Raw genomic sequence first — 15,589 nt, 5'->3', positions numbered from 1 at the left:
GTCAATGGATGTAGCAGTGGGGCTCGGGAGCAAGCATGTACGCGTGCCCCCCATAAAAAGGTGGGGCCTGGAGTACCAGCGGGGGACCCCAGAAGAGGAGGATTGGTGCTGTTCTGTGCAAAAGCATTGCACAGAGCAGGGAAGCGTAGACATGTTTGTTATTTTAATTAAAAAAAAAATCCTTTTTTTACAAACGATGATTTTCCTTTTATCAAAACGATCTATGGCGAACAGGGTCGTTCCTCAAAGGGGAAAAAAGATCGATTCTCATAGTGTAGTATGTCAGTCACCATGAAATTTAAAAAAAACTGTTAACACATATTCCCAAACGCTTCGTAGGACTTGTTATGGGATATGTAGTGCTACAAAAAGGATCCTTAGATGCACAAAAAAGGGAGAATCTTTCCAGGATAGTACAAAAAATTGGTCCATGGGCCAGTGTTTATTAGAAAAATGCCATAACAGCAGAAAAAAACGATTAAATAAAAAAGTCCATCAGAAGTTAAAATTAAAATTAAAACATAATAATAAATTATACAGGACAAGGTACATATGCCTCACAGATTGGCATATATCATAAACCTGCTGGGCAAAGCTAGAGAAGGGACCATTAAAAGTAACCCCACTAGTATATCATCCACCTTAAAGAAATGTGTATAGGGGCTGGGTGGTTACTATCAGCTAGTTCCCGGATCGCTATGCGGGGCTGGTAGTCCTGATCTCTAGGCCACTAAAAAATGTATATGAAGCGCCGTAGCGCTTGTAAAGATGAATTGCCGCCTCTGACGAGTAATATCGCGGGGGGCGAGCGGCGTGCGTTCCAGCTGCGCTCCACGAACTCGACAGACCGGAAGTGACGTAGTGTGGTGCGTGGTTCCACTGCCTTTATTATATAATAACCCTTTTTTTCCCCACTTTTTCACGATTTTTTCAAATTTGACGGTTGAAGATTTTTGAACTTGTATCTAATGTAATATCTGTTTGGTTCACAGTTTGTTGGTATATGATGTATGGTTTTTGTATGGTCTAATTCACCCTATGCGAGGACTTGGATTGGTAACCGTAGGGTTCGTTTGCACAAGTATTATTATTTTTCTTCGTATCATTTTTGCACTGTTTTGCACCTTATAATCTTTACTGTAGCACTTCTGCATCATACTAGTTTACAACCTAGATATGCACTTTATTAGTTTGCAATTGTTGTACACATGTATGTTTAAATCGCGGTAGTACTATATGATAGAGACCTGAATTATCCCCTGCGTTTACAGAGGAGTGGGATTGTGTACGGGGGAATATTTTTGGGCTCTTGCACTGTGGACGGGGGAACATCTTTGGGGGTCTTTATGTAGAGGGTGGCACGTTGTGCAATAATATAAGTCTATTTGGTTATCTACCCTTCATCTACCTATATTTTTTCTTTTTTTCCTTTACCCTTTGTCTTATTCGCTATAGTCCCTCTTCTTTTTCTTTACCCTCTGAGGGCCATCATCTTAGCCCCTTGTACACACGGTCAGACATTCTGCCAACCAAATCCGTTGGATTTTGTCCGACGGATTGTGTCCGAAACTGTTGCATACACACGGTCGGACCAAGTTGTCAGAAAATCCGATCGTTCAGAACGTGATGATGTAATTTCGTTATGATGGGACTACATTCAGGCTAGTAGCCAATAGCTTTGGTGTAGGAATTTGATCTGAGCATGCGTGGCACTTTGTCCGATCAAAATTCTCTACACATGATCGGAGTATGTCCGATCGGAGCATTTTGTCGGAAAATATTTCCAACAAGTTGGAAAATTGGGTCCGACGGATATTCCAACGGAAACAGTCCGATAGGACACATTCTGACGGAATCTCCGACCGTGTGTACAAGGGCTTAGTTTATGCTATTGAAATTATTAGTGTATACATATGGCTGGCATGGGGTTGCATATTCTTTGATGTCATCCATTTTTTACAAGCATTTGATAAATATTTTGGGTCACATGATAGAGGTAATAAAAATCCAGTAGAGGTTAAAGTAATCCAACAGAGGTAGCACCAATAGCCCATACTAATACTTTAAATAGTGCATATTTATAGCACTGATCGCTGTATAATTGTCAATGGTCCCAAAATAGTGTCAAGAGTGTCTGATCTGTCTGCCGCAATATCACAGTCACGATAAAAATCGCAGATCACCGCCATTACTAGTAAAAAAAAAAAAAATGCCAAAAATCAATAACCTATTTTGTAGGTGCTATAAAAATCGCAGATCACCGCCATTACTAGTTAAAAAAACAAAAAAAAAATGCCAAAAATCAATAACCTATTTTGTAGGTGCTAAAAAAATCGCAGATCACCGCGATTACTAGGTAAAAAAACAAAAAAAAAATGCCAAAAATCAATAACCTATTTTGTAGGTGCTATAAAAATCGCAGATCACCGCCATTACTAGTTTAAAAAAAAACAAAAAAAAAATTCCAAAAATCAATAACCTATTTTGTAGGTGCTATAAAAATCGCAGATCACCGCCATTACTAGTAAAAAAATAAATAAAAAAAAGCCAAAAATCAATAACCTATTTTGTAGGTGCTATAAAAATCGCAGATCACCGCCATTACTAGTTAAAAAAAAAAAATAAAAAAATAAAAAAAATGCCAAAAATCAATAACCTATTTTGTAGGTTCTATAACAATCCGCTTATTTTTTTATTTTATTTTTTTTTCCTTGCAAGAAATATGTAGAAGAATAAATATCGGCCTAAACTGAGAATGTTTTTTTTAATCTTGGCAAAAAGTAAAAAAATATTTTTTTATTTAAATTGTCACTCTTTTTTTGTTTATAGCGTTATCAAATACCATCAAAAGAAAGCTCTATTTGTGGTGAAAAAAATTATAAAAATGTACCGTTATATTGGGTGGAGTGTTGCATGACTGTGCAATTGTCATTCAAAATGTTACAGCGCTGAAAGCTTAAAATTGGCCTGGGCAGGAAGGGGGGGGGGGAGGGGGGCTGAAATGCCCGGTATTGAAGTGGTTAAAGAAGTTGCGGGCAAGACGTGCCAAAGTCGCGCAGGGATTCTGCATCAAAGTCGCGGCAGTGTGAGCCCGGGGCTGCCTAGTAATATTGATGCACAAAGAGCCATAGCCCATAGCAGCCGTTCATATTTGGTTTTGATATCGGCTCATTTAAAAGAGGGATTCTGATTGGTCGCTATCGGTTTGCCGCACGTTGTCTCTTAAGTCGGTGTGTGACCCTGCGTTTTTCTCACGGCTGTCCTCTGTTTCTCTCCTGTAGATGACACGCCTGGTGATGCCCGGAATGCTGGAGAGGTGAGTCACTCCGAGCCTCAGACACGCAAATAAACACTACCCAGACAAGCCCTCATTATTATTTATAGGGGAGAATCCTTTTCTTTGAAAAATTCATTCTGGTGACTAATCTGCCTGGCCTCCATGTTGGGTAACGATGGAGCGATCGAAGGTGACTCATAAGGACGGAGGGTGATTCACCGGCTTCGTGGGAATCCTCCAGCTCTCCTCATTGCTCTTGTGGTGATTTTCTTTTTAAGAGCAGAATAAAAAAAATAAAAAAAGTCAGTGAGTCATCAATACGGAGTGAACAGCTTTCTATTCTTAGGGGGAGAATTACAGCGAATGAGGGTGGGAGTTTCCTACGGGATTACCTGCTTCCAGGCTGCAACTGTACAGCCATGTTAAAAATGGCAACATATAAACACATTTAGTAACCAATTCAATTTCTAGTTACGACTTGCGAAAAAAGTCGTACGATATTCGGGTCGTGTGTATGGGGCCATTAGGCGGGGGCCCCTCAGGAATGCTGGCCTAAGGCATGCTGGCGCTGCCTGGGTTGGCATCCTTGATATGTAGAAGCCACATTCGTCTGGATGCTTGTTATGCTCATGAATGGCCAGTTGCAACCCAGCTGGAACGCTCAGTTGGTGCAGCTTTTAGTTTTTAGTTCAATTTTCAGTCCCCGACCACATTCTGAGAACCCTCAAAGATAATAGTGAGGATACCTTATACTTCAGCTTTTTCAAGTAAACTTTAACAGTAAAACCTGGAAGCTGATTGGTTTCTATGCAGAGCTGCGGCCGGTTTTGTGGGCACCAAGCTGGCCCAAACTAACGATGTCCCTCGCTGACCTGTGTAGCCGCTGGATGTGCGGTATAAACTGTATGTAGCTGCGGCCGCATACAGCACTGTGTTCAGGGTGCAAGCTGAGACTTCCTGTCTCTGAACACAGATCAGTCTACAGCAGCAGTACTCAGCCTCTGAGAGCAAGCGATGTATTCCATCAATGAATGCAAAGCTTCCTCTGATTGGCTGAGTCAGAGGTTGTGACTTCATCGGCTAGCCTCTCTGACTCAGCCAATCAGAGGAAGCTTTGTATTCATTGATGGAGCAAGCGTTGTATTCTATTAATGAATGCAAAGCTTCCTCTGATTGGCTGGGTCAGAGTGGCGGGCTGCGGATGTCACAATCTGACATACAGCATACCGGACTGTATTCTGGATGCGAGCCGAAACTTTCTGTCTCATACCCGGAACACAGATCAGTCTACAGCAGCAGCGCTCAGCACAAGCGATGTTTTCTATCAATGAATATAAAGCTTGCTCTGGTTGACCAAATAAGAGGTTATGACATCATCAGCCCGCCTCTTTGAATACATTACTTGCTCTATCAATGTATACAATCAATGAATACAAAGCTTCCTCTGATTGGCTGAGTCAGAGAGGCAGGCTGAGGATGTCACAACCTCTGACTCGGCCAATCAGAGGAAGCTTTATATTCATTGATTGAATACATCACTTGCTCTATCAATGAATACAATCAATGAATACAATGAATGAATATAAAGCTTCCTCTGATTGGCCGAGTCAGAGGTTGTGACATCATCAGCCTGCCTCTTTGTATTCATTGATACAGCAAGTAATGTATTCAATCAATGAATACAAAGCTTCCTCTGATTGAGTCAGAGAGGCAGGCTGATGATGTCACAACCTCTGACTTGGCCAATCAGAGGAAGCTTTGTATTTATTAATAAAATACATTGCTTGCACTGATTGTGGCTGAGCACTGCTGCTGTAGACTGAGCTGTGTTCCGGGTATGAGACAGGAAGTCTCGGGTCACATCCAGAATACAGTCCGGTATGCTGCATGTGGCCACTGCTACATAAAGTTTATGCCGCACATCCAGCAGCCTCACAGCTTACCACCTTGGTCTAAACAAACTATGTAAAGTGTTTAGAAAGACGAAGTTCTTCTTTAAGTCTATCACCGATACTGAAACTGAGGGAAAAACCCAACATTTTTAGTTGTCACTGGAACAGGAATAGATGGTAAATCTTCCAGTGGAGACACCTATTGCTCTGACAACTGTCTGAGGGGATTCCCCCATTGGAAAAAAAATTTCTCACCTACTGTTTTGGCTGCAGGACAACAAGGAAATCAAAATCTTTCAAATGAGACACAAATGGCAAAATAAATTATTAAAAAAAAAATAAACACAGTCCAATGTTTTACCCATTTTGTACTTCATCCACAATGGAAACACACTTTAGGCTGAAGAATTAACTAAGGGAGTAATCATTTTCAAAGTTGAAATCTCCCCTCTGGCCTTACACAGTTGTACCGACTTCTCTCCTGTACTGAAATTGCTTACTCTGATTTCCCTGCACACTGTGAGCTCACTTCTTCAGACTGACATCCAGCCTTCAAAACATTTTTGATATTTGCATAACTCCTCCCAAGAGCCAGCCCACTGCTTACTTCAAGGCTGGGGGCTCTGGAGAGGAGTACTGAGGCAGGGGGTTGTGATGTTTTCAGGAAGCCATGTACAGCCCCCTGCCAGTGTTCTGTCAAAAAATGTCCACCTATCGAATAGTGTCCGCTGTGTACTGCGCAGGCGCAGTGCTTGCGCAGTACGGCGCACAAGGAGTTCGGAAAATCTCAGAAGATGAACGACGCCTGCGCCATGAGTCCAGGTGCAAGCCCCACCATCCAAGTGGACATACGGTAGCACATAGTTAGAGGGCCCCTCGGTGACTCGCTTCGCTCGCCACGCTTCGGGCACGGCCTCGCTTCGCTCGGCTCTTTTATATTCTATCTCTATATCCACTTGGATGGTGGGGCTTGAGCCTGGACTCACGGCGCAGGCGCCGTTCATCTTCGGATATTTTCGGAATCTGCTTGTCATGGGTACTGCACATGCATGATAAAGGGGGGGGGGGGGGGGATGGGGGAACCAGTGCATGCAAAATAAGCAGATTAAACTTCAACTTTAAGTCTGGACAATTATCAAACCAATCCGCTTCTTGGGTACTTTAATCAAGAGGTTCTTGTGTTTCCAGTTCTCTCCACTCTCTGCACTACTTATACAGGGCAGCTTAGGGTAATCCTGATGGTATTTTGTGCCTTGTCTTGTATACATTTTATTTTTTTTATTTTAGATCTAAAGGAGTCATTCTGAACATCTCTTCTGCTAGTGGCATGTACCCTGTGCCCTTGCTGACTGTATATTCTGCTACCAAGGTAGGTGGCCTGTCATTTTCTCTTGTTCAGCGGCACAACCTTGTAAAGATTTGAACCCTTCTCAACTCTAATATATATTTGTGTGTGTGTGTGTATATCTATGTGTGTGTGTATATATATATATATATATATATATATATATAATACACACACACACAATCTCACACAAGTGAGTACACCCTCACATTTTTGTAAATATTTTCTTCTATCTTTTCATGTGACAACACTGAAGAAATGACACTTGTCTACAATGTAAAGTAGTGAGTGTACAGCTTGTATAACAGTGTACATTTGCTGTCCACTCAAAATAACTCAACACACAGCCATTAATGTCTAAACCGCTGGCAACAAAAGTCAGTACACCCCTAAGTGAAAATGCCCAAAGTGTCAATATTTTGTGTGGCCACCATTATTTTCCAGCACTGCCTTAACCCTCTTGGGCATGGAGTTCACCAGAGCTTCACAGGTTGTCACTGGAGTCCTCTTCCCCTCCTCCACGATGACATCACAGAGCTGGTGGATGTTGGAGACCTTGCGCTCCTCCACCTTCCGTTTGAGGATGCCCCACAGATGCTCAATAGGGTTTAGGTCTGGAGACATGCTTGGCCAGTCCATCACCTTTTACCCTCAGCTTCTTTAGCAAGGCAGTGATTGTCTTGGAGGTGTATTTGGGGTGGTTATCATGTTGGAATACTGCCCTGCGGCCCAGTCTCTGAAGGGAGGGGATCATGCTCTGCTTCAGTATGTCACAGTACATGTTGGCATTCATGGTTCCCTCAATGAACTGTAGCTCCCCAGTGCCGGCAGCACTCATGCAGCCCCAGACCATGACACTCCCACCACCATGCTTGACTGTAGGCAAGACACACTTGTCTTTGTGCTCCTCACCTGGTTGCCCCCACACACGCTTCACACCATCTAAACCAAATAAGTTTATCTTGTTCTCATCAGACCACAGGACATGGTTCCAGTAATCCATGTCCTTAGTCTGCTTGTCTTCAGCAAACTGTTTGTGGGCTTTCTTGTGCATCATCTTTAGAAGAGGCTTCCTTCTGGGACGACAGCCATGTAGACCAATTTGATGCAGTGTGCGGCATATGGTCTGAGCACTGACAGGCTGACCCCCCACCCCTCCAACCTCTGCAGCAATGCTGGCAGCACTCCCACTTCTATTTCCTAAAGACAACCTCTGGATATGACGCTGAGCACGTGCACTCAACTTCTTTGGTAGACCATGGCGAGGCCTGTTCTGAGTGGAACCTGTCCTGTTAAACCGCTGTATGATCTTGGCCACCGTGCTGCAGCTCAGTTTCAGGGTCTTGGCAATCTTATAGCCTAGGCCATCTTTATGTAGAGTGACAATTCTTTTTTTCAGATCCTCCAAGAGTTCTTTGCCATGAGGTGCCATGTTGAACTTCCAGTGATCAGTATGAGAGAGTGAGAGCGATGACACCAAATTTAACACGCCTGCTCCCCATTCACACCTGAGATCTTGTAACACTAACAAGTCACATGACACCGGGGAGGGGAAATGTCCAAATTGGGCCCAATTAGCCATTTTTCACTTAGGGGTGTGCTCACATTTGTGGCCAGCGGTTTAGACATTAATGGCTGAGTGTTGAGTTATTTTGAGGGGACGGCATATTTACACCGTTATACAAGCTGTACACTCACTACTTTACATTGTAGACAAGTGTCATTTCTTCAGCGTTGTCACATAAAAAGGTAGAATAACATAGTTACAAAAATGTGAGGGGTGTACTTACTTTTGTGAGATAGTGTGTGTGTGTGTGTGTGTGTGTGTGTGTGTATGTGTGTGTATATGTGTGTGTGTATATATATATATATATATATATATATATATATATATATATATATATATATATATATATATAATACCGATAAGGTATAAAACAGCCATGCCCCCTTGAGGCATGGACACCACAGTAACATCCACATAAATGGCAGGACCCAAGGTTTCGCAGCAGAACATTGCCCAAAGCATCACACTGCCTCTGCCAACTTGCCTTCTTATACTGCATCCTGGTGCCATCTCTTCCCCGGGTAAGTGATGCACCTGGCCATCCACATCATGTAAAAGAAAATGTGACTCATCAGACCATGCCACCTTTTTCCATTGCTTAGTAGTCCAGTTCTGATGTTCATGTGACCATTGTAGAAGCTTTTTGATGTGGACACGGGTCACCATGGGCTTCACAGCCCCATACGTAGCAAACTTTTTTTCTGCCTTCACCACATCAACTTCATGGAAAACATGTTCACTTGCTGCCTAATATATCCCACCAATTTTCAGATGCCATTGTAACAAGATATTCCCTTTGTCCGTTAGTTGTCATAATGTTATGGCTGATCGGTGTATGTTGCTTTAAGGGCCAAACCCTAGCTTGGCAAGTTTAATTAATTACACTCCCTGGCATCTCTGAAAAATAAGAAAGCGGCTTCAGCTTCTATACTCGCCACTTATTTGGAGCTCTTCCCTGCAGACTCCCCCCCATCCAGCAATGCTGTGCCACCCCCTCTCTGGGTTGTATGACTTGAAGCGTCCTTCAAGCCACTTCCTGTGAGTCTAGGGCAGTGATGGCGAACCTTGGCACCCCAGATGTTTTGGAACTACATTTCCCATGATGCTCCACTACAATGCAAGGTACCAGAGCATCATGGGAAATGTAGTTCCAAAACATCTGGAGTGCCAAGGTTCGCCATCACTGGTCTAGGGCGTCATGGCTCCACCCCCTGCCTTGGTATCATAAGAGAATGCTGCAGAGCGCATTGACACACGATTCCATAAATTGCAGACCTAGGCAGGAAATCTGTGCAGAGATAAAGGTAGAATGGGGCCCCTAGGCAAGGTAGCAGCTTTGCCCTCCCCCAGTAGATATGTGTCATACCTGGCTGATCCCCATGGAAGCTGGAAATCGCTGTAGTAGGTATTGCTACTACAGTGATGGCCACGCTGTCTCTTCTGGTCCCGTCACCAGTGGCTGCCCTGCTAGCTAATCTAGGTGGTTGCTCGCTCAGCGAGGACACCATTCAGTGAGCTGCAAAATGTTCTCTGAATGGCGGTTGCGCTGCGGGATTTCCTTTGTTTAGTAATTAGCAGGGCAGCCACTTGCCATGGGACCATGAAGTTGGTGGCTAGGGATGAGCCGAACACCCCCCGGTTCGGTTCGCACCAGAACTTGCGAACGACCCCCGCGTTCGGTACGAACGTTAGAACCCCATTGAAGTCTATGGGACTCGAACGTTCGAATTGGAAAGTGCTAATTTTAACGGCTAATATGCAAGATAGTGTCCTAAAAAGGGTTTGGGGACCTGCCTCAGGGGACATGGGTCACTGCAAAAAAAAGTTTTAAAAACTGCCGTTTTGGCGGGAGCAGTGATTTTAATGACGATTAAAGTGAAAAAAAAAAAGTGAAATATTACTTTAAATATGGTGCCTGGGGGGTGTCTGTAGTATGCCTGTGAAGTGCCACGTGTTTCCCGTGTTTAGAACAGTCCCTGCACAAAATGACATTAAACGGAAATAACACCATTTAAAACTGCTTGCGGTTTTAATGTTATATCTGGTTCCTGCAATATGGTTGAAAATCATTGAGAAACATGGCATGGGTAGCCCTCCCTGCCCATTACCAGCCTATTTGGGTCTTGTACGCATATTAAGGGGAACCCTGTACCCATATTAAAAAAAGGAAATGTGTGTGGCCCCCAGGCCCTATATACTCAGAACAGCAGTATACAGGCGGTGCAAACAAGACAGGGACTGTGTAGGTTTGTTGTGTTAAGTTGAATCTGTTTGTCATTTTCAACCGGTACATTTTTAAAGTGTAGCTCCAGTCAAAAAAAATATCTTTAAGCTTTTTGGAAAACATAGGGAAGGGTTATCACCCCTGTATAATTTGTTTTGTCGTCCATCTTTTTTCATCTCACTTGCTGCTGTCTCCTTGCGTTTGCAAGTAGGAGATGTTTGTAAGTTGGATGTTTGAAAGTAGGGGCCTGCCCTATATTATAGCGGTATGTACTGGGTACAGAGCACGCAGACAGCACGCACTATCTCCTAACACTACTGACTGCAAGCTCTATTATTAACCACTTGTTAGCCCAATGTTTGCATAAAGTGAAAGATGAAGTTATGCTGAGTAAATAGATATCAAAGATGTCACTCTTCAAAATTGCACATGCCCGTTGAATGGCGCCAAACGTCGCTACTTAAAAAATCCCCATAGGCGACGCTTTAATTTTTTTTTTACTGGTTACATGTTTTGAGTTGCAGAGGAGGTCTAGGACTAGAATTATTGCTCTCGCTCTAACATTCTCGGCGATACCTCACATGTGTGGCACATGGGGACATGGGCGCTTTAATTTTTATTTTATTTTATTTTTTTATTGTTCATTTTACTTTATTTATGTTAGTTTGACATTTTTTTCCCCAAAAATATATTTTTGATCACTTTTATTCCTATTACAAGAAATGTAAACATCCCTTGTAATAGGAATATGGGGTGACAGGTCCTCTTTACAGTGAAATCTGGGGGGTCAATATGACCCCACATCTCACCTCTAGGCTGGGAAGGCTGAAATAAAAAATAAAAAAAAGATTCTGGCTTTGATCGTACTGGCGAGTTGGTAGAAGCACCGGAGGGCGGTGAGGGGTGGGGGGCGTCTATGGCTGGGTATTTCAGGGTATCACCGAGTATGGCTGGGTATCTCTGAGTATGGCTGGGTATGGCAATTTATGGCAGGGTATTACAGAGTATTGGCGGGGTATTGGCGGGGTACTACAGAGTAATAGCAGGGTACTGCAGAGTATTGGGGGGTACTACAGAGTAATGGCAGGTTACTGCAGAGTATTGGGGTTACTGCAGAGTATTGGGGGTTACTGCAGAGTATTGGGGGTTACTGCAGAGTATTGGGGGGTACTGCAGAGTATTGGGGGGTACTGCAGAGTATTGGGGGGTACTGCAGAGTATTGGGGGGTACTGCAGAGTATTGGGGGGTACTGCAGAGTATTGGGGGGTACTGCAGAGTAATGGGGGTTACTGCAGAGTAATGGGGGGTACTGCAGAGTAATGGCAGGGTACTGCACTGCAGAGTAATGGCAGGGTACTGCACTGCAGAGTAATGGCAGGGTACTGCACTGCAGAGTAATGGCGGGGTACTGCAGAGTAATGGCGGGGTACTGCAGAGTAATGGCGGGGTACTGCAGAGTAATGGCGGGGTACTGCAGAGTAATGGCGGGGTACTGCAGAGTAATGGCAGGGTACTGCAGAGTAATGGCAGGGTACTGCAGAGTAATGGCAGGGTACTGCAGAGTATGCACTGGTATTGCAGAGTATTGGCAGGGAATTGAGGGGTTAAATTCGGTGAGCAGCGATGTGGGCACTGCAGATGCAGCCCACATCGCTGCTGACACCGATCTCTTTCCCCTCCGTTGTACAGAGAGGGGAGGGAGGAACAGGCGTCATAACATGACGCCGGTTTGTTTCCAAGTGAGCACTCCGTCATTTGACGGAGCAATCACGTGGTAAACGGCCGCTATGAGCGGCCGTTTACCGTGATCCGTGATGCGACCCGGCGGTCACGGATGCTCTCGAGTGCGCACACCTCGGGGCACGCGAGAGCAGAATTCTGGGAGGCCATTAATTAACGGCCTCTCAGAGTTAAACAACCCCCCTGAAGCCGTTAATCGGCAATGGGCAGTTGTTAAGTGGTTAAAGCTAGATCACTAGCTATATACAGTGCCTTGCGAAAGTATTCGGCCCCCTTGAACTTTTCAACCTTTTGCCATATTTCAGGCTTCAAACATAAAGATATAAAATTTTTATTTTTTGTGAAGAATCACCAACAAGTGGGACACAATTGTGAAGTGGAACAAAATCTATTGGATATTTTAAACTTTTTTAGCAAATAAAAAACTGAAAAGTGGTGCGTGCAAAATTATTCGGCCCTTTTACTTTCAGTGCAGCAAACTCACTCCAGAAGTTCAGCGAGGATCTCTGAATGATCCAATGTTGTCCTAAATGACTGATGGTGATAAATAGAATCCACCTGTGTGTAATCAAGTCTCTCTATAAATGCCCCTGCTCTGTGATAGTCTCAGGGTTCTGTTGAAAGCGCAGAGAGCATCATGAAGACCAAGGAACACACCAGGCAGGTTCGTAATACTGTTGTGGAGAAGTTTAAAGCCGGATTTGGATACAAAAAGATTTCCCAAGCTTTAAACATCCCAAGGAGCACTGTGCAAGCGATCATTTTGAAATGGAAGGAGTATCAGACCACTGCAAATCTACCAAGACCTGGCCGTCCCTCTAAACTTTCAGCTCAGACAAGGAGAAGACTGATCAGAGATGCAGCCAAGAGGCCCATGATCACTCTGGATGAACTGCAGAGAACTACAGCTGAGGTGGGAGAGTCTGTCCATAGGACAACAATCAGTCGTACACTGCACAAATCTGGCCTTTATGGAAGAGTGGCAAGAAGAAAGCCATTTCTCAAAGATATCCATAAAGTCTAAAGTTTGCCACAAGCCATCTGGGAGACACACCAAACATGTGGAAGAAGGTGCTCTGGTCAGATGAAACCAAAATCGAACATTTGCCCACAATGAAAAACGATATGTTTGGCGTAAAAGCAACACAACTCATCACCCTCAACACACCATCCCCACTGTCAAACATGGTGGTGGCAGCATCATGGTTTGGGCCTGCTTTTCTTCAGCAGGGACAGGGAAGATGGTTAAAATTGAGGGGAAGATGGATGCAGCCAAATACAGGACCATTCTGGATGAAAACCTGTTGGAGTCTGCAAAAGACCTGAAACTGGGACGGAGATTTATCTTCCAACAAGACAATGATCCCAAACATACAGCAAAATCTACAAAGGAATGGTTCACAAATAAACGTGTCCAGGTGTTAGAATGGCCAAGTCAAAGTCCAGACCTGAATCCAATCGAGAATCTGTGGAAAGAGCTGAAAACTGCTGTTCACAAACGCTCTCCATCCAACCTCACTGAGCTCGAGCTGTTTTACAAGGAAGAATGGGCAAGAATTTCAGTCTCTCGATGTGCAAAACTGATAGAGACATACCCCAAGCGACTTGCAGCTGTAATCGCAGCAAAAGGTGGCTCTACAAAGTATTAACACAAGGGGGCCGAATAATTTTGCACGCCCCACTTTTCATTTTTTTATTAGTTAAAAAAGTTTCAAAAATCCAATAGATTTCGTTCCACTTCACAATTGTGTCCCACTTGTTGGTGATTCTTCACAAAAAATAAAAATGTTATATCTTTATGTTTGAAACCTGAAATGTGGCAAAAAGGTTGAAAAGTTCAAGGGGCCGAATACTTTCGCAAGGCACTGTAGGTGAGGTGAATATAGTGGTGTATACTGCAGTCAGGGCACAGACAACAACCACTACACAGCAGCAAGATAGGAAATCAGCCAAAAAAGCATGCGGGGTCACAGTGCATGCTTGGCCAATCATTGGGCAGCAATGCACTGCGCCACCGCAGTGCATTGTGGTCCGCGCGCGCGTCACTCGAATTTTGACGCGAACGGCCCAAACGTTCGGAATTCGCCGAACAGCCAATGTTCGAGTCGAACGTACGTTCGACTCGAACACGAAGCTCATCCCTATTGGTGGCAATCATTCTAGCAGCGGTACCTACTACAGTGATATTCAACTTCCACGGGGATTGGTCAAGTATGGAACTATGGAAAAGAATTCATACCTAAACTTCAACTTGAATGTGAAACGAAAATGAATTTAAAAGATTTGCAAGCAGGCAGCTTTCTATTGCAGAAAAGACATGCTATGTTTCTTCTGCAATAATACAAACTTACCTGTCCGTTTACAGCTCAGTGCTCGTGTGCCAGGATCAGGGCCGTCTTTAATATTGATTGGACCCTGGGCAAAACTTTTCTTGGCCCCCCCCCATGCAGTTTTGCTCTCCACCTGCTCTGAGACATACAATAAATAGCAGCTAGACTCAAAAGCAGTTTACTGAATCAGATCAGGCAGCTATTGCGATTGGTTGCCAGAGGTTACAGCGTATCATTACCACTCACTGACTGGTTGCTAGAGCTTACAGCACATGATTTCTGCTTGTTGATTGGTTGCTAGAGATTACTGTGGATATGACCTCGGGGGGGGGCATGATATCCCATATTTACATATGAATGCCGGTAATTTACATGTAAACACAGGGTCTGCAGGTGAGTCATCTGTATACAACAATAGGGCAGAACTGGGCAGCATTAGTAGCAGCACTTCACAGTGAGATATCGGGACACAGCACAGGACTAAAACTTCAAGGGACAAGGCAATTTAAACTGGGATAGTTGGCAAGTATGAGGCAGCTGCTTTGGGCCCCACAACAATGACAGGGCCCAGGGCAGCTGCCCCTTTTGCCCTGCCTTTAAAAACGGCCCTGGCCAGGATGAATAACTACCATGCAAATGCACAAGAGCCATGGTATCCTGGCTGGCCAATCTAAGCCCTTGTACACACGGTCGGACATTCTGATGGAAAATGTCCGATCGGACCTTGTTTTCGGATAATCGGACCGCGTGTGGGCTTCGTCTGACTTTTTCCGTCGCAATGTCCAACCAACAAAGTTTGAGAGCTGGATATAAAAATTTTCTGACAACATGATCTGATAGGTTTTCGTCCGATCGTTTGTAGAGAATTCCGATCGGACAAAGTGCCACGCATGCTCAGATCAAATTCCTAGACCAAAGCTATTGTCTACTAGCCTGAACGTAGTCCCGCCGTAACTAAATAACATCATCACGTTCTGAACGATCGGATTTTCTGTCAACTTTGTCCGACCGTGTGTATGCAACACCCGTTTCGGACAAAATCCGTCGGAAAAAATCTGACGGATTTTGTTGTCGGAATGTCCGACCGTGTGTACAAGGGCTTAAAGTCCAAAAGCCCTGCACCTGAAAGAGACCCGGGGTGAAGAGGTCCGCGGAGGTCAGTGGTCCAAAAGTTGTGTGGCTGGAAGTGAGTATTTTGCGGGCTGAAGTTCAA

The 15,589-nt window shown here is 44.2% G+C and overlaps 1 protein-coding gene across 1 annotated transcript in view; it reads left to right on the top strand.

The window, feature by feature from the left end:
* The window catches only part of HSD17B12 (hydroxysteroid 17-beta dehydrogenase 12), a 186,993-nt gene that overhangs the window by 146,763 nt on the left and 24,641 nt on the right, over nt 1-15,589 (top strand). The window contains exons 7-8 of the mRNA XM_077453521.1: nt 3,282-3,316; nt 6,457-6,538. Coding sequence (XP_077309647.1) covers nt 3,282-3,316; nt 6,457-6,538 — 117 coding nt within the window. The remainder of the gene's footprint in view (nt 1-3,281; nt 3,317-6,456; nt 6,539-15,589) is intronic.

This window comes from Lithobates pipiens, unplaced genomic scaffold (assembly GCF_037356315.1).
Source record: "Lithobates pipiens isolate NorthernLeopardFrog02 unplaced genomic scaffold, aLitPip1_a1.2 Scaffold_24, whole genome shotgun sequence".
In the NCBI taxonomy this organism is placed as follows: Eukaryota; Metazoa; Chordata; class Amphibia; order Anura; family Ranidae; genus Lithobates; species Lithobates pipiens.
Note: the sequence above shows the minus strand (reverse complement) of the source record. Positions and strands in the feature narration are given on the sequence as shown.